The sequence below is a fragment of the Tetrao urogallus genome, assembly GCF_951394365.1.
Source record: "Tetrao urogallus genome assembly, chromosome: 2".
NCBI lineage: Eukaryota > Metazoa > Chordata > Aves > Galliformes > Phasianidae > Tetrao > Tetrao urogallus.
The window spans coordinates 19,194,200-19,218,197 of record NC_136814.1 but is presented as its reverse complement, the minus strand read 5'-3'; the positions used below and the strand labels follow the sequence as shown (position 1 = coordinate 19,218,197).

General features: G+C 36.0%; 2 protein-coding genes across 2 annotated transcripts in view; one reads left to right on the top strand and one right to left on the bottom strand.

The window, feature by feature from the left end:
• Window positions 1-105, bottom strand: part of GPATCH2 (G-patch domain containing 2) — a gene marked incomplete at both ends in the record, with an annotated part of 97,189 nt that extends 97,084 nt beyond the window's left edge. The window contains one exon of the mRNA XM_079550820.1: window positions 50-105. Within this exon, the coding sequence (XP_079406946.1) occupies window positions 50-105 (56 nt within the window). The remainder of the gene's footprint in view (window positions 1-49) is intronic.
• A 426-nt stretch (window positions 106-531) lies between these two features.
• The window catches only part of SPATA17 (spermatogenesis associated 17), a gene marked incomplete at both ends in the record, with an annotated part of 89,061 nt that continues 65,594 nt past the window's right edge, over window positions 532-23,998 (top strand). Inside the window, 5 exons of the mRNA XM_079549968.1 lie at window positions 532-599; window positions 5,562-5,651; window positions 8,009-8,090; window positions 13,269-13,319; window positions 19,578-19,681. Of these exons, the coding sequence (XP_079406094.1) occupies window positions 532-599; window positions 5,562-5,651; window positions 8,009-8,090; window positions 13,269-13,319; window positions 19,578-19,681 (395 nt within the window). The remainder of the gene's footprint in view (window positions 600-5,561; window positions 5,652-8,008; window positions 8,091-13,268; window positions 13,320-19,577; window positions 19,682-23,998) is intronic.

Sequence of the window (23,998 nt, the reverse complement as noted above, 5' to 3'; positions counted from 1 at the left end):
TTCCCCTCCCACCCAAGCGGCGACCCCGCCGCCCGCGGCCCGGCCTCACCAGCTCTTCCTCGCTGCCGGAGCTCGGGTCGGGTTGGGCTCGGCGACCCGGAACATGAACCCGGCGCCTGCCCCGGCCGCTCCCCAGGGAGGCTGGCGCCGCTTCGCAGAGACTGAGCCGAGGGGAGCCGCCACGGGGATCGGGGGCTGGCGGCAAGGGCCGGACGGGGAGGACGCGGGCGACCGGCGCTGCTCCTCAGTCCCCCATGATGAGAGCCCGGAAGCGGCCGCGGCTGCGGCAGGAAGGCGGCCGCGACCATCTCGTCTCTCCCCCTCTCCATCCGCACCGCCGCACGCGCCCTCCCACAGCCCGCGCCGTGCTTACGGTCCCTCACGGCTCCCGCGTCGCGACGCTCTCGCCGTCCTTGCGTCCTCCGCTCTTGGCCGGCAGAGCCGCGGGATATGTCGCTCCTCCCCGCGGGCTTGCAGAGTGGTGTGGTCCCGTTGCCATGGCGGCTGTGGCGTCGGAAGGGCGGGGGGAGCATGGCCTCGCTGGTTCGGCTGGAGGCGAGGCTCTCGCGGCTGCGGGAGGAGTATTTCCTCAAGAACAGGTAACACCAGCGGGATGGGACGCGCATCCTGGCGCTGGGTTGGGGCCGCCTGTACCGTTGCCAGCCCCGGCTGTGAGATGGCGGCTGTTCCTGCCCAAAGCGGCTGGCGTTACCGTCCCCCTCAGTGCTGCCGGCCGGTCCGAAGGAAGAGAGCAGCAGGTTCCCTGAAGGGTCCGGTTATTTGTTTACCTATCTATTTATTTACTCACTTTAAGCGTCTGAAAGTCGTTGAGAGAGCTGATGCTTAAGATCCACAGATGCTTAAGTGTTTGAAATTTTGCCTTGCTGCTATGTCAGATCATGGAGTTTGACTTTGGCCCTTGTTCTTTTGGTTCTGGACGTCGGTCCTCTGCAGCACCCATGACAGGTTTGATGTTTCTCCATCAAAGGAGAGAGACACCTGTTCTGGGCAGCACCGTCTGCCCAGGCCACCTGTTGCCATTTCCTTGGCGCAGGGATTCTAAGGGGTTTTATGACAGCAAAGGCAGCAGACAACTTGTAACATGTCACATTTTAGGAAATGTTTTAGGAAATGAGGTGTTTTAAGACCTATTTTATTTAAAACCTACTTTATTACTTATGTGAATTTGTACTGTAAAGCCAAATGCACTGTACTTATTAGTGCACGGTTAACACTAAAACTCACATATTTAGGATAGTTGTTTTTCTTCACTATTTAATGCAGCTTTTCTTTCAGAAATGAATTACAGCACCAATAGCATCAATAACACAACTGTAACATTACTAAAAGTTAAGAGTTGAAGTTAATATATGAAGTGTTCTGTTACTTGTTCTTTTGCTGAACCCCAGTTCATAGTGTTGCAGCAGTACAGCAGTTGGCTATATAACCTTCTCTTATCATGGAATCAGAATGGTTTGGGTTGGATGGGATCTTACAGACCAAGGTCCAGTCCCCCTACCATGGGCAGAGTTGCCAACCACTAAATCAGGCTGCCCAGGACCTCATCCCAGGACCTGGCCTTGAGCATCTCCAGACTTCTCTTGGATTTCATACATTTCAGGTTAGAAGGAGTAGGCTGAGCCAGACATGGAAATCCATTAGCGGGCAGCATGCTTGATGTCTGGTGGTTTTTGTTTGTTTGTTTTTGGTGTTTGTTTTTGGCACATCTTCTTGAGAATAAGCTTTTAAGAATGGGCTATAATCCATCAGCTTCCTAAAACTCAGACATTTTCATCTGAGAATTTAAATGAGAGGCTTCAAACACTCCTGCTGAGCTAAAGGGTTGACCAGTGATCTGATCTCTGTTCTTTAGTGTGCAAATCTTGAACTTCTTCAACAAGGCTGTCAGTAAAACCTTGAAAGAAATCAGAAGAATTTGTTCAGAGATTTTGATAGAATCACAGAATCATTAAGTTTGGTAAAGATCGCTAAGATCACCTTGTCAAACTGCCAACCCATCACCACCATGCCCACTAAACCATGTCCCTAAAATGCTGCATCTGATTTCATGTCTGTTTAAAGTATTAATAGTCCAGTTCCATATTCATTGCTTTTGTGAAGTGGCAGAAATTGTAAAACCCCTTGGAATGTTTAGGCAATGATGAGACAAAGTCAGAGGTGCATTCTTCTATAGACAGCACAGCCCCATTAAATCATTGGACATACTCTGCATTTTCGGAATAAAAATGATGATGAAATTATTTATGACATATTTTTAAATGTTCCTCTCAGCATTTTGCTTCATTATACATAAACACAGTTGAAAATGGTTGTTCAGCTGAGCACAATGAATGAAGGACATAAAGATGTGAATGCTACATAAATGTGAAGATCTTTTGCTTAACTTTTAAATTTAACAAGTAAGCTGTGGGCATTGAAGTGTGTCAGTTTTGCAGTAGTCTGAAGTATTTTGTTCAAAGTGAGACCACAGCTTTCATTTCTGCTGCAGACCTATTCTACTTACAGTAATGGATATGTTAAAATTGCCAAATCTGGGAAGCTCTGAGTACCAGTGTGGGTAATCTGTGTGTTCATTCATTAGCCACATGGTTGAATGGTATTCATACAGAAATCAGTGGTATTTTTAAAAAGCACTTTTCGAAGTCAGTTTTGAAGTATTCTGCCATGAAATATCAGGTTTCCCAAAGACTTAACTTTCTCTGAAGCATCAGAAAGTGCAGAAGAGTAGAGATTGCAAAGTACTTGGTTTTGTTATTTTTTGGGTGTTTGTTTTTTTGGGGTTGTGTTTTGTTTTGTTTTTTTTTTTTTGGTTTTTGGGTTTTTTTTTGTATTAACTATGCTGTTTCCAAGTACCTCCAGGAGTAAAGCTTAAATGGCTTAGGTCTACGTGTACCAAACAGATTAAAAAAAAAACAACAAAACCAAATAAATATACATGTCTTTCTTTACTTATCTGTCAAAACCTAAAGGCAGAACTTTGTAGAACATGTAGAAACTCCAGAGCAACTTGACTTAATGGGACCCTGGTGAAAACTAAGTATTCTTGCTAGAAATTGCTGCTGCAGGCAGAGTGCAGTAATTGAAGTGCCTGAAAGTAAACCCCAAATTAGAAAAACTTTATCTTTCAGAATGCATTTCCTCTTTGAGGACTCTACAGCTGTTCCATTAAAGATCAGGGCAGGCCGATGGCTGTAATGTCCCACCTGTTGATTGTGGTTAGACCAGCAATCGATTTAACCTGGCTGTTCTTCTGATCTTAATCATATTCCTGTCATTCTTTATGCAGAACTTCATTTTGTGTCAGAGTATGGGGTCTCCTAAACTGTCTGTCTTCTTAGGGAAAGTACCTTCCTAGGGAAGGTCTTGTCCAATTATAACACAATGCACAGAGGCATTAGGCCTGCACTTTGTCACGATAAACATTAGAATATACAAGTGAGCACACTTATTTTGTCAACGACTTACTTTATGTCCTGTAATATCTATATGTCAGATTTTGACCATTAATATATCTTTAAAAAAAAAAAAAAGTATTTGAAAAGCATTTTTGACTCTTCAAGGCTAGTTGAATGTCTTGCAACAAAATCTGATCAGGACGGCAGATATAATATTGCACAACTTATGCTCCAAACCACTTATTTGCTGACAAGGCCAGTTGAAAGTGGAAACTAAACTGCAAGAAAAACTCTGTTCTGGACCTGCTTAAATAAAAATGATTCAGCCCTTCAGCACTGGAACTTGTAATAAACTCTCTGAAAACTCTCATCTTTAATCTCTTATAGATTCCTAAGTTTCCTTATGTGCCTTTTTGCTTTGTCACAATCACTATTCTCCTAATAGAGCAAGTCACAGGAAGAAGACAAGCAGCGACTATCTCTTGGGATTACTTAGTAACTTTATGATGAGGCCCTTTTGCTTGTATTTCTCGCCCCATTTCTGCACGTGCTTTTCGCTTGCACTACCTAATTTAACATAAGTCTTCGACAGGTAATAGTTCTTGAAGATCACTTCGAGGTCATCAGTTCTCCACCCAAGTCTATCTTGCATTTTCATCTGCCTGACCAGTATCTCTGTAGATCACCTATCTTCTCAAGTAACTTAAAAACAAATTCTTTCTCTATATCCTCACTTCATCATCAGTTCCTTTAGCATCTACGCTAGTCAATGCTGTCCCAGCATGTTTTCTACTTCGTTTCCTTTTGCTCCCTCCTTTCTGGCCTGCAGCACACACCAATTTCATTTTTACATTATCTCCAAAATCCACATCTTTGAATTCCCATTGTGCAAAGTCCTGTCGAGACTCAATAAGCTGTTGCATTGAATACTATAATTCTGTGTAAAAAGATCCCCATGATCATCTCTTTGGAATCTGTCCAAATTACTTACACGATTTGTTTCTAACTCCTGCCTTCCTTTTCCTATTAGGCTACATTCAGATTTCATATCCTGATATTACAAGCCTTCCAAAATTTGGAAATTTCTGCATCTAATTTCTTTCCTGTGAATATTTTTCTCTTATATTAGTCTCTCACCTTTTCTTAGTCATTTATTCCTCTTTTCAGTATTTCTCTTTTTTTAATTCCTTCCTAAGATAGCAGCTAAAAGGTCTAAATCTTCTGCATTTGTACTGTAATATAAGCTCATATTCATTAAAAAAGTCTGTGACAAGATATCTGTCACCACGGATTCTATCATTGTTCAGGCAATATACAAATAAAACTTCTAGTATTGTTCATAAAAAAATGTATTAAAATTAGATCTCCTTAATGAAATTTTTATCCTTAATAAACATTCAGTATTTACAATGATGACATTGACTGTAGTTAATTTATTTAATATCTCTGTAGCTACCCAATTTCATACACAGCTGTGGGGGCTTTGTAATAATTCAGGCCTAATTATTAATAAAGAATTATCTGTATTTTTCAGCTACAACTGAGGAGGCCCATAATATAACATGGGTATTCAGTACTGTATGAGAATAAGGTTTGCACTCTTGCAAATCTTATGTCATCTAGATGTTCTAATGCTTTAAGATTGCAGTAGCATACAGTGATGTTTAGTTTTTATATCCTTTTAAAATCATTTTAATTCTGTACTAAGTCGTAGCATAATTTGAGCTCATTCATGCATTGATCTAACGCAGTTTCTTCTGTTTTTCCATTATATTCCAATCCTAATAAAGTTCTTTCTTTTTATATGTCAATTTTATTTAGTCTTCTTTCTGTACTGATTTTAAAATCTTTAAAATTGGGTACAGCCTATCACTGAGTCACTAATTCTCTTCCCGAGACTTAACTCTGTTATCTTGATGTTATACGGCTAAACTAAATTATTTTTTTCTGCAGTAATATTGAAGTATGTGGAAATATAATTGTAGTTGTGGATGCAAAAATCCAGTGAAAAAGATCACAAGCTACAGTAAGGAATAATTAGAAAGAATTTTCTGTTTTGGTAGTGAATTGTTATGTTAACAAGTATTACTACTTCTTATATTTTCTATGATTACTATAACTAACTACTCCTTCTTATATTATCAGATCTGTGGATGAAGACAGAAAAACAGTGTACAAAGCTGCTGTCAAAATTCAGAGCTGGTTTCGAGGATGCAGAGTCCGAGCCTATCTGAGGTAGTGTGCTAGACATATTTTAATCTGTGTTTCATTTCTGAATTTCTTTCTAAAATTTCTCATGGTATTTCTTGATTTTAATAAAATGAGAATGTTTTTAAAAGTAAAAAATCTATCAAATGAATAAAACGTATGCTCTACTCTAAAAATTTTTTGATTTTCAGAACAAATGTGATTAAAATGTCAAGATTCTCATATGCAGCTAATAAGTAGCACAGAAACAGTCCATCTTCAGAAATAGAATCATAGAATGCTCCAAGTTGGAAGGGATTCACAAGGATCATCAAGTCCAACTCCTGGTTCCACATAGCACCGCCTGAAATTCTAACCCTATGTCTGAGGGCATTGTCCAAATGATCCTTGATCTCTGGAAGCTCAGGGCCATGACCACTGGGCAGCCTGATCCATGCTCATCACCTTCTGGTGAAGAACCATTTCCTAATTAATCCCCAACCTGGCGCTGCCTGGACACGTCTCCATGCCATTGCCTTGGGTCCTATTTCTGTCACCTGCCCCACCACTCCAAGTAGTACTCACTTCTCAACCTCACATATTGAAAAGGTTGTAATAATTGTTTTGGATATACATGCTACAGAGACCCATCTGTGATGACTACACATCAGGACGCATTTGCCAGTCTTTCCCGTTATCTGTGACTAACTTCAATTTGTTTTGATACCAATTAATAATCAAACTTTTAGAATAGAATTAGCAGTCCCACCAACACTATACTAATAGGTCCTAATAGATAGGAAGTATTAATTATGAGATCTCGGTGTGACTGGGGAGATGAGGATGTTCCTCAGATATGCTTTTTGCAGTGACTTTTCATGTCTCAGTTACTGTGGACCTTAAAAAAATTGCCTACTGAGCATTTGGTGACTGAATTCATATTGTAGAAAATTAAATTCCACTGCTCAATTTGGCCAAGTCATTTTTTGAATTGTTTCATTGCATATTTTTCTCCATTTGTAAAACAGATATCATAAACAATTACTTTGGTCTGTAAAATGCCATATATGACATTTAGATAAGTTTTTTGGAAGTGTTGTTGATTCCTCTCCCAGGAGACTCCTTCATTTTTCATGGATGTAAGCCCAATTGGTCCAACTCATTTACTTGAATTTCACTATCCTTATAAAGCTTAAGACTGTGAGGGGTAGGGGTTATTAGATATTTCAGTTCGACCACTTACTTATCACAAATTATTATGTATCACCCAGACATATTATGTCAATCCTAAATTACTGTTAGGCTGAATAGCATTAATCACTTAAAGACAAATATTTTTCCCAAGAACAGCCATTATTTGCACTTATTTAAAAAAAAAAACAACAACAAACCACTAGTAATCTGTTGTCCGTTGTCATGTGTGTTGTCACAGGATGCAGCCATCATATGCATGTATTTAGCAGGGAAACAAGGTATTTTGGCCCTTCACAGAATATCAGCTGTACCATCCGTGTCAAAAGCCCCTCCAAAGACAGACAAGAGTAGTTGGTGCCCCTCTCTTTCTAAGATGAGTGGCAACAGCGTGGTGCAGAAGAAAGTGAAAACTCAGGTGTCTCTACCGATGTATTCTATAGGAAAATGCTCTTCTAAACACACATCTGTACTACCTAATGGCACATATGGCTTTTGTAACATAAGAAAAAGCAGCGTAATTGTTATGAGCATGTAAGTAAAAGTAAATCAGTAAGTGGAGAAGAGGATTTACTCTGCCTCTGTGTACAGAGTGATCCTGCTCAGTGAATGCCCTCTTTCTGAAGATGGATGGACTTAGGAGCACAATTTCAATATATTCAGTTGTGAGCGTTTTGATTAACCCTCCTGAATTACCCCCATGCTTTGAATCATATACTGGGAAGGCCTACCTCCAATAAGTGACTGTAGCTGTACTGAGTGGTTTCTGTGTTAGATGTTCATAGGTAAGTAGTACAAAAGGTCCCCAGTACAGGTTCTGAAGTGGTTAGATATGTTGGTTAAAAAAGCTCACGGAACCAGCTGTCTTGCAAATTACATTCTTACAACCAGTTCATAAATCTTTTGTAATGATAATGGAAGTAGTATGTGTGTTTATACATATGGAAGATTGCAGTAACAGATTTTTTCCAAAAGTAAAGTGAATGCATGTGAATGTATGTATATAAGTTGAAAAGTATGTAAAGCATGTGTGTGCACATATATATATGTTTGCCTGCAGTCATGCACAAATATGTATGAAGTAGGTCTGCAGTGGCCTTCAGTTTGAAGTATGTATAGGTAAAGCACTATGCATTATTTTTAATATTAGGAATTAATGCATTTGCAGTTGTAATCTTTCAAAATAACATATTGTTAAATATGTTTAATTTTAGATATCTGACCAAAATGGCGATTTCTATACAGAAATGGTGGAGAGGTTATCAAAGCAGAAGATACTTCAGAAAAATGATTAAGGTAGAAAACCGAGTTTATAAATCTTGTTTGCATGTTTATGGAAAAAGTACAGAGTAATTCATTTCCTTGCCTTGAAATTTAGGAGCTGAAACTTTGATTCTTGATGCACACAGTTATGTACTTAACAGTTACTATAATGAAAAACACCATACATTTTTGTAAGCCTGTTCATGATAGTCAAGTTAGTTCTAAAGTGTTTGCAGCTCTGGAGTATCAATTCCCAATCTAGCAATGAGATCTGCTCATGTGGAAGCCTGCCTGCATGATGCTAATGGCAGGACTGGAGTGTTTCAAGATGATTTTTGTTTGTTTGTTCTTGCTGGTAGAAACTCTAATTCTGAAAATAATATCAACTCATATCTCTACATAGCACTGTTCTATATTTTAGTGGCTGAAATTTCTTACTTAATGAACCTTGAAGTATTTGAGGTTCTGCCTTAAGGCACACAGCGGATCACAGTCAATCTAATTCCCTTGAAAGAGCGGAAGACGGCAAAAATATATGACAGCATACAAGCTGAAACCTTTTTAGCAGGTTTAGGAGATTAAGAAGGAGCTAATTTATCTTTAACTTAAAATAGTAAAGTTTTTAATGTGTAGTTAACTTCTGTAATTTGTCAATTTGTGTGAATATTTTACAGTAATTTTGGCTTGTTAGTCATTTACTATTGATGGATATTTTTAATAGTTGTATTTAGTCAAAACTGACAAGTAAAGCAGAAGGAAAAAGCTGAGGCATTATAACTCATATCTTAAAGGCTAATGTCCATGCCTCCTACTAAACTATGCTTTTATGCTTGCAGACTTGTATGCCTAGAACTTCTCTATTCCTCCCCTACAATTATCAGTCATTTAATTAAAATTTTACTCTTCCGGTAAAATTTAAGCCAGCTTACCTGGCTTAACTTAATTATATCATCCTTCCAGGCTGTGATTCTCAGTCCATCTTCCAAAACACTTCTATTATTGCTAATTGAATTAAGTAAAGGCTAATTTAATTAATTTAAGGCTAGATAGCTGTGTAGTTGGACTGGATTCTGCTTTAAAATAAATTAAAAAATAATAATAATAATAAAAAAACTTCACTGAATGTTGTCCTTGAATTTAGGGAAGTTTGGTTTCTGTGCTGTAATCTATGATAAAGCCTTAAGCACACCCACTTAAAACATATTCAAAATTATACAACAAATCCATCCAGTTTCTGGCATTTGTCCAATATTAGCCAGAAATTTAGAGAAACAGAATCACGACAGTGAGCGATATAGAGCAATCAGCAAAGAAAACCATAATTTCCCTCAAATGCTTCAATTTGTGCTTCCTGACTTTTTGGAGAGGACTGAATAGCCCAACCTGATTGGAAGCCAACCTGAAAACTACACAAGTAGCAGATAATTTTGTCCCTTTAGTCTGCTATATTCTATGTTGTCTGTTCTCAAACTGTATTTAGGCACAAAGTTCAAGTTCATTCCCTGTATTCACCCTTATTTTTGCACACTCAGTGACTGGGGGAATTTGGAAAATTTTAAAATGAAACAAAAATCTTATCAGCAGTTAAATGCAATTTTTCAGTTAAAAGATCACTTGATGTTCACTCTGAACTCTTGCTAACAGTAGTTGTAATGACTCAAGATAATGAAATGTGTGGTAATATGTTTGACGTGATTGTTTCTTAAACACAAAAAAATTTGGTCACTTCAAAATTTCTCTGCTGATAATGATTGTATTGGTATCTGCTGCCAGCAAACAAGGCAAACCATATGCACAAAGTACCCATGATTCATAGATAGTAAATCATTTTAATGATTATATTCAAAATTGTGAAATGTGAGTGGTACTGATGCGGAAAATAACAAAGGCTGAGGCTCATCAGATTGGCTGTCCATATGTGCATCACTACTAGTATTTCATTTGTTATTCCTCTAGTGCCTCTTCTGTTGATTTTTAACATTCATTAACTTAATAAAAAAAAAATCTATTTATGTTTATTTTAGTTTATGTGACCAAAGCTATGGAGCTTTCTATATTCTAATTATAGCAGCTTTGGTAAAAATGTTTCTTTCTTAAAAAGTTTAGATTAAGAACTGAGCTACTAGAAGTTTCTTAATGCCTTTGTTAGATTGGTAGTATTAGGTTTTGAAAGTCTTTAAGTACCTGCAGGAAAGGATGAGTTTTCAAACGAGGCAAACACCAAAACAAGAATCAGTCTATATCTCTGTGCTCCATTTTATGGTACTTCCCAAAGACAAGAAATCGCCTATTGAGGCAAATGGAATTCTAACATTTCATTATTAAATGAAGTTGGTATGCATGATGGGCTTGTTTTCAGCTCCCTTTGGAAGAATATGTATATGTAAAAAGTTTTTTATGGTACATAGTTTGAAACCATCTTAAATAGTCTAGCTTCAACTCAGTAGCCAGTTTTGAATTCCCAGATCAACAGGAATTAGTCAAACGCTTATTTCTTCTATTAAAAAGTATATTTACTCAGACCAAATGATTTTTCCTTCTCTATGTCTGTTTGCAACCACAATTCTGGTTCTTTGAAATTGTCACCTCGCATTATCTGTATAAATGCAATGAAAACACTAATCACTAATCAGAAAATATTTGTAAGTGATCAGCGTGTTTTTAAATAGTAAAAAAGGAGAAAGATTAAGCGTAGCACAGCAGTTTACACACAAAAGGATTCAATTTTGGAATCATAGCCTTTACAGTAAACTATTAGGGAGATCTGTTCATAAACCTCAAGGATACAAAGACTACGTAGTGGAAATGGTGGTGGTGGTTCATGTGGATGGGATAGCGAGATAGTTTTTCTCAGAGAGTCAGCATGAAAATGTAGCCTTGGAATTGGTGTCCAATGATATGACGAGAGGCAATGATCACAAACAGAAATGCAGGAAATTGCACTTAAGCATGAGAAAAGTAGACATAAGCAGGTGTCTTCTGGATAAGAGAGGACCTTGGATTCAAAGATAATATTTTGTTTACTAGAAAGAATGTAAATACAGACTTGAATTGAAGCACGAAATAATGCTTATGTTTTTGTGAAAAGGGATGAACACATTATCTGTCACTTGTAAAAGCAGAGTTTACTGTGTCGTATTCTAATCAAGATTAGATCAGAATTCACAAGAGAAGCAAACTGTGAAACGAAGTGATATGAGCACTTCTCCATTTGACTGACTTGTGATTTAGAGCTGCGCTGAGTAAAAGCAGGAATGTGTAATTCGCGTCCTGTTATGACTGATTTTGTTGAGTAGTGGTAGCATAAGGTACAGATTTGTCATGTCTGTGTGAAGTGTGTATTTGCAGTCTAGCTGACTGTAAATAGACTGTCATAGGGAGGTGCTTTTGCAAAGCTCTTCAGTACTTCTCTAAGTTCAGGGGGAAAGGGAAAGTGATCCCACTTTCTTTCACTACCAGTGACATAAAGAGCACACTGATGATAAGTTAGGTTCTGCAGTGAATTGGAATCATTCAAACCAAAGCGCTCAAGGCCTTCAAGTGTGAGGAAAACAAAAAAGTGTGAGATTGGTTAATTTAATCACTGATGGAGAGAAACCCTTTATCATATTTAAGCTATTTGATGGTACTGCAACTCTTATATTCTCTTCCAAAGAAAGAAAAGATGAGCTGAAAAGCAAACTTATACCAATTTAATTGAAGAGTTTAAGAACATGCTTAGATATCTACAGTTAGCAGCACTTAGAAAGTAGTTATATAGACAAAAGTGAAGATAGGGCCTGCTATTTATTCTAATTCATACATTTGGAAATGTGAATCCCTCAAATATATAAAATATACATCAACGTACTTGTGTATATGCTTATACATGTATAAGGGAAATGTTTTTTTTTGAGATTTAGCAGTTTTGCATTTTTCTTTCATTTAGGAAATATATTTACTCCTGTATCTATTACTAGTAGATTGGTATGATATTAAAGCAAGCATTTAAAATGCACCTTAATTAAACTGCAGGAATTATGCCTTGCTTAATGTAATGAAGAAAGAGAATTTAAAATGAAGTAGCATCATTGTGTTCATTTGTAAATAACATATTGCAGCCAACTGTTTCTTAATTGCCCAGACTGTTGATAAATAATCCAGCCCTGCTGCTCTCCACAGACAATTTGCTTTGGATCAGACTAGGCAATTCAAATAACACTAATTACGGTGAAACCCTTTTATAGTGAATTCCTGTTTGCCATGGGGGAGAAAATCACAATATCAGGGGAAAGCACTTTTGCCTTTGATTTGTGTCTAAAACATGAGAAAAACATAAAAGCTGCATGTTGTGCTAAATAAAGGACATACTCTTGCATTCAAAGTACTTATATTTTACTTTTTATGATACAATTGTGAATTATGTTCATTTTGCATTTGTAATTAGAGGGCGGAACAGATGTGAAAGCTTAGTTTAAAGTGATGTATCCATTAAAATAACCTATGCTGCCAAGTGATTGCTTAGTATAATAGGGGATTCGTTCACTATGAAAGGAATTCTACTTTATTGGAAGGAAACCAGGACTTCAGGAAATGTTTTCTATATCAGGGGATTCACTGTAACATGGTATCATTGTATTTATGATTTTATGATGTTAAAATGAATATTAAATGAAACAAAATTCCCAAGGATTACTCGGGAGACAGCTAAGTACATAACATTTAGTACAGATGGTTGGAAGGTACAATTTTGCTCCATCACTGCATCCGTATCCTTGAACGATTTCGACTGAAGACAGCATTTCTTTGAATTTTTCATTAAACCAGACGTCTTGAAATATGAATTCCTTTTATGTTTCTGTGAGTTTTGGCTAAAAGAACCCCAGTGAATAAATCATACAATACTATGTGTCACCAGCACTTGTGAATATTTCTGCTTTGTTATTCTACTCTCAGTAGAGCACCATTGATTATCAAACTCAGCGGAGAGCATTTTATGATCATATATCTCCATTAGCTCCTAGTTTGACTACCATAGATTTTTCTGGTTAAGCCTGCATTATGTATTAGGAAGCCTATCTCTTCAATACAAAGTTTGATTTTATTCTCTCTAAGCCTAGGACTCTTATTATGTATTATGTATAAAGATTCTTATCTTTTATATGTAAAAATAGGAGCACTGTCTTTGTGTTAACTGAAATATATGCCATCTTTTTTTTCCTTGATTCACAGACAGCATATTTTATTATGAAGATGAATTTCTACAATGAAATGGCTGTCAGGGTAAATATTTCTTCACTTGTTAAACAAATGAAAAGTCAATTGTGCTCCGAATTTGCTTTTAATAAAATGAGCAAACCAGAATAATATACACTTGATTGATATGCTGATGGCAACAGTGGGAAATAGTACGTAGTTAAAAATTAAAGTTACTCTCAGTAGCCTGAGTTATATTTGAAAACTGTAGCTGAATTGAAGGTATTTGTGTGTGCCTTGCCCCATTTAAATGTTCATTGTACCTTACCATATATGATGATAAAACAAACACTCTGTTTGGGAGTATTATTACAAATGTAGACATTTACTTAAAATTCTGACAAACAATAGAAGTTTAATGTTCATTAAAGTAGCTGTGCTTATTCTTTCATTACTATTTTACAAATGATGCATTGAATGTCAGAAGAGTTACTTTGTACTGGATGAGTTCACTGCCAGGCATAGGTTAGAGCTGCTCTGATCTCATTGATGATATTTTGAGTGATCTGTGATTGATGAAGAAGTGAGTAAACAGTCCTTGAAGTTTAATAAATATACAGTTGTCATGGGAAAGCTGCAAAATATATTAAACTAAAATTAGCATTTTTTTTTTCCTGGACTCTGGAACTGTATTTGAACAAATAAAGCAAACAAGGTAAGGAGTAAGGACATGAGATAATCCTTGAGATGAAATCTTTTTGCCTCCTTTACTTCTTTTATACTGGGGGAAAAAACAACAACATGTGCTTTACTTTAAAGGCCTAGGCAAGACCAGGCAAGGCATATTACATTTTGGATTCTACCAAACGAAGGGATATCGTGGGTTTGGAGAGTAAGCCAGGGAGATTCTTATGAAGTAGAAAGACTCCCAGATAAGTCAGAATCAAAAGCTGTGTCATTAGATTCCCATTAGGTTTTTGAGTTGGTGGTGTTTCTTCCAAAAGCACAAGAATCTTTCATTTAGTGTATTTTAGAAAGCTAAAGATGTTTTACAGCAATCTAATTGTTCAAAAATGCAGTAATTTGCTTTAGTTTATTCTTTAGTTAGCTGGCTTGCAATTATTCTATAGAGGGTAAATGCTATGTATTCATGCAGTTAAAATCAGTGGGAAAAAATATGGTGTAAGTCCTCTCTCAAAAGTTAGCTGTGTACTTTTGGAAGGCACTTGAAGACCAAATTTCAAAGGTAATTACATATTCTAGTCAACTAGTGTTTTGCATTTGGTCTTTCATTTTTGAAATTGAATGTGTTCTCATTCATTTGTAATGGAAATATAATGTTGAATCATTAGGTGATATAAATCTTCAAAGTAGCATTTTTTCAGTCGTCCTTTTCTTTAATGGAAATTTAAATCAGTAGAAAACAAGAGAACAGACCATTATTTCATTGCAAATATCAGAATCCAGTTCTCACCTCTCTTTATCTTTTGCAGCTATATCTACAGAGCAGATTTAAAATGCTACAATTCTGAAACACTGAATGTGTTTTTTTGCCATTATCTGGTTACTGAAAAGCTAACAGAAATACAGAACAACAACAACAAAGGCCTGTTGAGTTTGATCAAGGAAATTGTATGGCCAGAATTCGAATTTCCTAAGCCAACAGTGCCTTGCGTTCACACATAATGGACTGGATTCACAATTAAAATGCCTCAGTGTTTTGAAAATATAGTATTAACTGTGTATATTTTTTGTATTAGATGATTAACTTTTGCTTCGTAATATTATTAAATGATTTATTTTGGTTTCCAGTCACTGGTCGAAAAGACATTTTTGATTTTGATATTAGAATTATTACACATGCTCACAGTTTTGAAGTCAGTTACATCTCTGTCTCCCTGTATTGCATTTACTTGTAACCAGAACTGTCAGTTTCATCCTTGTGAGTTAAAAGAAAGAACTTGTTTTAATTAATTTTACTTTTGAGCACTACTTTGCAACATGATTCTCCCTCCTAAAAGATTTAAGATGCTATAAATTTTCAGCTGCAAAAATAATCCCTGGGAAAAAAAAATATTTTCATGAGCAGATGGCTTTTGATATATCAGGGTTTTGCCATTTGTTTTAGTGCTTAAAATAAACGTTATTTATAAGACCACTTACATTTTGATGTTACTTAATGAGGAATATGCATCATTGATTTGACTAGCTTAAGAGGTCATTTAGAACTTGCCCGTTAACAAGCTGTAATCTGCTGAGCACACAATGACTTTGTTTAAAATTATCTGTTCAGCACTGATCAATGACAATAATTGTTTTGTACCAATCACTGTTGAAACTTGCTAATTACTTTGAAGGGCATACACACTTGCCTCTTTTTTTCCAAGAAATTTTCAAACATTCACCTTGGAATTATAAAGAAATATAGTTGTAATGCATTATAAGTCACTCCGAAAATAATGCCTCTTGTTTATTTCCCTGGAAATGACAACAGGTACAAATAGCACAGTAACACAGTTTGATAGCGCAAATTCTTGGCTACAAAACTATTTTTCAACAGTTACCACCATTAGCTTTGTATATTTGCTAGTGATGAACAAGAGCCTGCACCCCATGCTCATAAAAATCTGCACTGGATGAGGTGACCCACTGTTTCAAAGCTGCTATGATGGCGTCATTGTTTGGAACATGTTGCCCACACTGCCCGTGTTTCATCAGACCAAAAAGGTGCAAGACAAAGGCACCAAATTATGATGTCACATTACTATCAAAATAACACTTGCCCATTATTTAGCATTTATTAAGCATACATTTAGAATGTTCACGTTACAAGAGCCTCATTAACATAGCTGTGTAAAGTGTTCTTTTCCAAAGAGATTAGGCTTCAGTCTTCTGATTTCTGACACATATAATTAGTGAAGTAGAAATCAACAAGTGCTACTCCTAAAGTAATTTTATTATGTTAGCCCACGACGGCAGAGGTGAATGTTGGTGGTATGGCAGTAGCAGTTGAGCTTTCCTACCACTATTTCATTACGTTTTGTTGCCGCAAGATGGCAGCCAAGGGGCAGCCTGACAAAATGGCGTCTGACATGGAAGTGCATATGAAGCCCAATAAGTGGAATTGAATTACTCCATGTGGAAAAAATGGCATCCATTGACATTCATCAATGCTTGCCAAACATTTATGGAGACCAAACAGCAGTGGCTGTGAGCACAGTGAATTGGTGGATAGTGAGTCTCAGCAGTGGTGATAGTGATGTGACACACAAGCTGCTTACCAAATGGCCAAGCAAATATTAACAAGCACAGCACGCAGGCTCTTGTTCATTACTGTTGAAAACACTTAGTTAATGATAGTGATTATGTTGAAAAAATGTGTTTTGTAGCTGTGAATTTGCTCTATCAAATAGTTTTATTGTGCTTTTTGTAACTGTTGTAGTTTCCATGGCAATAGATAGGAGGCATAATTTTCGGAGCAATTTATGCAGCATAAAATAATCTGTGATATAATGCAGTGTTTCTTTCCTATGATTCATTCAGTGAGGCCATTCTAGACAGGAAGTGGTGTAAATAAAGTTAGAACGTGATGTTTAATTGGTACACTGAGCCTATTGGAGTTAATTATAGGTTTATGCAATTTTACTCTTTTTGGGTTTTGATCCTTTAACCAACAAATATCTAGTTCTGCATTTATAGCTGGAAGGTGAAGACTGTCAGAAATAGTTTCAAAGGGACCATAATCCTGCATTAATGAGCACACAGCTATATGGGAGCCAAGTTACTCTTGTTGAGAAATATTGAAGCCAAACAGAGAAACAAAGCTAAGATCCTTATTCACATGCAAAGGATTTTGCTTAATCCCACATCTCTGAAGGCATGCTCATGCTTTCCTCTTCCTATATCCCTTTTTAACCTGATGCACTTGTGTATGAGAAAGGGAGTTGTAAAGACTATGAAATTTACTACAATTTTGTGCAAGGAAAACATGTTTAGTGTGAACCTTTCTTGCTCCTGTGTTCAGCTGATTACATGACATTTATTTCTATCAATGTCTAGAGATTGAACTCTTATTATTTATTTATTAAAAACAAAGAAACAACACATAGGTAAAAGAAAACACCAGCTTCTTATATTAGTTTTGAGTCTCATTTAAGAAGAGAGGAAAAGCATGGTGGTGCACAAAGGGAATGCTAACTCTAAAAGTAAATATTATTCCTCATAGCTTTAGTGAATCATTTTACTTTTTTGTGACATATCACTCACAGACTTAGCGCAAGCTTTCTTATCATACTTACTATATCTTACATAAAGAGATAATAATAACTGTACCACTAGGTGTTATCAGGTTAGATTAAATGCCTGTTTTTACCTTAAACGGTAGTTTAGTGCTTGAAGAATGATACCAGAGGCAATGTTTAAAATTATGCAGTTGTTAATTAATCTTCATATAGATGGTTCCGGTACGTTATTATTTTCACACAGAAAGTGGTGGCAGTTGCTAAATTACAGTAACTTTTGTTACCACAGTTAGTGATACACAGTTCGACTGCAAAGGAACTGGAACGAGTAGAGACAGTTCTGCCTGTTTCCTAAGAGCTCTGCCCAAACTTGAAGTCACTCTGAGCAGAATCTGATCTGTGATTTGAGCAAGTGGCAGCCTTTTTCCCCCTTGCTTTCGTTCCCAAATCAAGCACAGTTTGTGATTCCCTTTCTGCCTCTTCTGCGTTATGCAACTTCGGAATAAAAGTTAGGGAAAGAAAACAGTCAACAGCAGCAATAACAAAGTAGCAAAAAAAGGATTCACTCCACTTAAAAAGTTGTAGCTTGCTTCTGAGGTTCTGGAAGGAGAAGAGTTGATGCAGAAGGAAAACAAGAAAAACGTTCTTTGTAGACACAGTGAAGAGTTGCATTTCTTATAACATTTAGAGGCCAGAGGCCTACAGGAAAAGGAGAGCTCTTGGCAAATCTGAATCTTCTTTTTTTCAATACATCTCGTGAAGATGGATAGCTTCTAACCATGAAGTTGCTCCTTGATAGCAAGACCTCAGACTTTTTTTTTTTTTTTAATTTATTTAGTAGATTTTGTTGTTCTGCTCTTATATCTCATAAGATTTCAAAGCTGCAAAGATCATGAGGTGTGAACTGGAGCAGAAATAAAGTAAGGCAGAACTAAAGATGGAAATTGAGAAATTAATTTTGAAATACATTTGGAAGCAAGAGAAACAATACAAAGAAGAAACTAAATAATAATTTAGGTGGATAAATTCAAGGGTGGAAGAATGTAAATAAAGAGAAATTCAGACACTGAGGACAAGAAGTTTGTGAATCTATTTTTGAGATTTACTGATACAAAGTACACTGTTCTGTTACAATGTAGATAATGAAGTCTGAAAACAGCCCTCAACATGACTGAAAAGAAGTTGTGTTTTCCAGCAGCATCAGTATATGTGATGCAGTACAGAGGGATAGATATGACTAGCAAATGGTGGTTGTGATAATTAATGCTTCCCTTCCCTTTCCACAAAATATATAGCCAGTAAACCTGTAATCATTTCAGAAACGTCATAGTTAGTATTTTCACATATTGAGGGAATGTTTAAACTGTTTTGTTAAACTAAATACTTGGGGAGAGCCAATACTTGGGGAGAGACTGAACTGTCTTTTTTTGAAACTGATGCATTTTAAAATGCATCAAGCTGAATCCTTTCTCATGAAGGACACTACATAATTTCTGTTCTTACCACAATGTCAGAATTAACTACAGATAAAGAGGTTTCCTTTTCTGGTTTAAGCTTCATCTGTTAGGCAGAAGGAATAGTGTTTTGTTAGAAGATTGTAATTAATGTGTAACAAACAGACATGCATCATCTTATATGGGAAAGACTTAACAGTTTGTAAATGATATTTTCAGAAATCCTCATTCACTGAGTTACTGGCAGTCTTTCTTTCAGTTTATAACATATCCAGAGCACAAAAGAGTGTATAGATCCTGTGATTTCAAAAAAAGGCACCTCTTCTTTTTACCATTCTGACAAGAAGCAATGACACTAGCAGCATTGTTAATAATAGCAGATGTTTCTTAACAACATAAACAGATGCAACATAAATAGTTACTTAAAATTTGATGTTAGTTGATAATGTTGGCATTTAATAGTAAATTCATATCACCATTTAACTACAATATGTTACATCTTACCTGCATTTTCTTCACTTAAAGGTAGTGGTGCCTCTTCTTGATATTGCTTTTAAGGACATCCTATTCTTTGGGAAATATAACAGTTATTTCATACACACAAAAACTTTCAATTTAAATTGTACTAAACAAGTCTTTATTTCTTGTAGATTCAGAAGAGATGGAGAGGGTATTATGTCCGAAAATATACCCATAATTACTATGCACTGAAGAAGTACCTGGGAGCCATTTCTCTGAATAATGAGATTGTCAGGTAAAGATAAAAACTTCATGTGATAGAACCTTAATTTCCTTTTCTTTTACTTGGAAAAAATGATGTTGCTAATTCAACTATTTATTTAAGTGTAGGATCCCTTCCATTATCAAATATATGTGTATGTTTCAGTCATTGTTCTCTTTAATTCTAGTCCTATGCATGTTGTGCTACGTTCTCTTCTCATTTTGACCGTTATGAATTCTCATTTCTTTGAATTAACTGGAAATTCCTGCTTGTACCAGGTTAATAAAAGAGGATTTGCCTCTTCACCTATATTCAAAAACTAATAGATCATTATGCTATAAATGTGATCTGTTGAACTGGATTTTTTTGTTGTTATTTTGTTTTGAAAATTGATTATTGACAAAGTATGAAAGCGTATGTTTGAGTCTAAGTTACGTTCATGAGCCATTGTGTGGATATTAATTGACTTTAATTGTTATTTACCTATACTCAAGTTCTTATAATCATTTGGGAAAAAAATTAAAGCCTTGGTGTACCGGTATCCCAGCTTCTCATTCGGGTTCATTGGTGACTGTACACTATAGAAGGAAGATCAAAGTCTATTTAAGAAAACAAAGAAACTTGTGTTGAGAAGAGCAGGCCTGTAAAACAAAGGCTCACATGGATTCTGTAACATTGGTTTAAGTACCAGAACATTCACAGTACATCAGAACCTCATTAGGCCTAAAGACTCTCAACTGTGGATGTGTGGGCAGACCTCAGGCCTTAAGAAACACACTAGGTCTTTAGAATTCATATTCTGGAAGTCTCATGTAAGATACATGACAGAGACATGACATCAGAATTCTGTTACAGAAAACAGCATATGCAGTTTCTATGTGTAAAACACAAATTATCCAACTTTCTTAAATGCTACATATTAATTTATATTATTTTTCCCCAATTATTGTTGGTATTGTTGGTGTCCTCTTTGTCATAGCACTGAAATAACTCTTGCATTACTTTGTTAGATGTAGTGAAATGTACTGATAACTGCCTATCCATGGTGTATTTAAATGTATTTTTGCACAGAATGTTAGATTACAACTCTGCAAAACTAAATTTAAAAAATCTTTTCAAGTGTATCTTCAAAACATCTGTCGTATTTTCTTGTTCAGAATTCCCTAATATTTCTTTCAGTTCATTAAAAAAAAAACAAACCACACAACAGTGCCTATAATTGTATAGATATTTTAATCAATATGTTTCTTGTCTTTAACAGGTAAGATGAATGGTGCAATGTTAGGTACTTGAAACTGTGTCAAAGTTGGTGTGTATGAGCTCTTGCTTGGCTATTGGTATATTGATATTCTGCTAATTTGAATTCTGCCTTCTGAAATTCAGAGAATAATTTCTAACTATCAGATTAAAAAATAAAATCAAATCTGTCTTTCAGATTAAAAAAAAAACAAAAAAAATAAAAATGAGTTTTCTGGAAAATTTGGTCAAATAGACCATATCCTCTCAGTTTTAAAAATTCTTCACTTCTCAAGTCCAACCAAGAATTGCTGCAGTAATCTTTTGCTCAGGTATATTTGAAACTAATATGTATATTATCTTCAACATTATTTTGATTAAATCTAACAGATGCTTAGTGAAGATCAGGTGTAGGCCCTCAGCCAAACAGATTATTCCTGTCATTGGGCTAAGTTGCTGCCAACTGCTTTGGCCCCAAGGTGGCATGGTGTGTTTCCTACTAGGAATACTGAACAAGGTGGAGGAGGGATTCTCTGCATATTTCCATCCCCTAGTACATCAAAAGGGAGAGAACAACTTCATTGCTAATAGGTATCTCTGTATATATCAAATACAGCAATTTACATTGTTTGAAAGGAGCGCATTTATGAATTGGCTGAGTTTTATTTCAGCTTCAGCATTATAGAAATGTATGTGTTTATGGACAGAGCCCCTTGTTATACTTGTGCATTCAGATTAAACTGCCTTTGAGTGTTTCACACCTCAAGAACACCAAGAAACAACAGAACCATGGTAATTGAGGCAATGCAATTATTTTATCATTTCTTACAGCCACATTCATCAGACTATATGCATTAGTGCTGTGAACGTGAAAGTAAAGAACTGAGTTACTCCACAAATAGTACTACAACCACAGTAAAAAAAATAAACTGATTTTTAGAAGTTCCATAGTATAAAAAAACAATCAACTAACCAAAAACCACACACTCTAAGTTTGTCATTTCAAAAATTTGTTTAAGCTCAAGGTATGCTGTAGTCCTAAACTGTACTGCAATATGTTTCTTAGTCTTCTATAAAAATGCTAATAGATTTTTTATTTATCAACAACTACCTGGAATTAGATTGCAGGTTCTTTCAAGGTACCTCGTGGTCACCGAAACCAGAGGTTGTGCTTTGTTTTCTCTCCTTTCATTAGGGAGAAGCCTGTACCCACTTCACAGGAAGTTACTATAGAATTTTGGACGTTCTGTTAGATTGCAGCCTGGTATCTTAAAGGAATTGCTGACCGAAGTTTGTTGCCTTCTCTCTCATCTTTCCCCAGTTGTTTTTTTTTTTCCCATACAAGGCATTTCTTTTACCAGGGGGTAATCTCATCTGGTATCTACATCTTTACCTTCCAGCTTTAATACAAGCCGGCCTTATTTAATAGCTGCCCTCATTTAGTAACTGGACCTTTATCATTTGTCTTTACTGTGCAAGTCCCAGGAGAAAGTAAACTTAATAGAAGCTGCCCCAGTTTAAAGCCATAGAGGGATGTAATTAAGTTTAACAGAAATTGATTTAACAGAAATTGACCTAAAATATAATTAAATAATAATAGTCATATTATATGTGAGTTTGCGCACCTTAATAGACTGCTTATCCTAACCTAAGATGCTGTTTTTGTAAGAACTGGAGATAGCTGTCTGTTTTAGCTCCCAGACTGGCTGAAGAATAAAGGGCAGAACCAATAAGTTGAAAGGCTGTAAAGTCTTCATACAGTCCTTAGTTGAGAAGTGATTCAAAGAATCCCTTGAGAGACGGCAAAAGAATGAATTTGTACACTGAGTTCTATCTTCATAAGGGCATACTCAAATTTTTTCTTTGAATTTGTATTGTTTAGCTTCAGCATAACTTTGTAATGAGTTTCTTAGTCCTAAATTCTGAAATTTGTGCAATTTGTGCTAGATTTTTGTAATAATTCTTCATATGTTGCAACCATTTGTATTTGAATAAATGCCGATGCAGACTGTATTCTGCCTGAATCTAGATTAATTGAATGATTGCATACATAAATGTATTAAAATTAATTTGATTATTTCTCATTAAAATTACTATATTTCATGTTGAGGAAAAATACTTTGTTTTGAAACATTCTCAAAGCTACATTTAGCATCTCTGAGACTTGGCAAAATTGTTACAAAGGGAAATATGCCAAAAGCAATTAGCATAGACTATATGCTAAGTCCATATGATATGTTAGAATTTTGTTTTCTGTGAAGCTGTTTCCAATCCATGATAAGAAAATGGACATCACATAAATTAGCATGCTAGTGCCATTGTATCAAAATAACTTATGGATAACGTCAGTTGTCCAACTGTGTGATTAACTTAGACTTCTCTGTCTAAGGTTATCTGCACACTGGCCTTTAAACTACCGTAAAGCAACTTTGCTGTATGTCAGGTGTGCAACTGGAGATAAGATTTTGGGATGTAGTGCTCCTTTTGCTGATGAATGGCACCATTTAGTTTTTCCTAGGTATACAACTCAATAAGATAGCACTATCAGAAAACTAGCAAAGCGTTGGCCGAGTGCTGGTGTAGGGGATTCCTTTATAATCAAGGCAGGTAGTTTAGTCTTTGCTATTGAATAAACACCGACTTACACATAGCAGACTAAGACCAAGTCTAGTTTTAGCACGTATTATAGTGTATGTAAACACTGTTAACTCATGAATTTCACACACTGAGAAGATTCACACCAATTTTTTTCTCTTTTCTTGTTGGCTCTTGTAATAAAAGGGTCTTGAGTGTGGCCCTTGTGTTTGACTTTCATCGAAGTTAGACTAGATGTTCTATCAGCAGATTTATAATCACAGTCATCATTAAATCTTCTTCAGATAATGCCAAGGAAACAGATAATGCTAAATGATAAAAATCACTTACTTGGTAATACATATATTTACAAATCCTTTATGCAGTCTAATTATTTTATAATCTTATTGAACAGTGAAATATGGTACTGTTGTATGTTGCTGGTTATCTAATCCAGTGTTTGGCTTTTCTGCAAATATGCTTGATCTTGTAGCGTGGAGAAAAAGTAAGAGTATTGGCTTTATTCTTGATTGCTTGTTG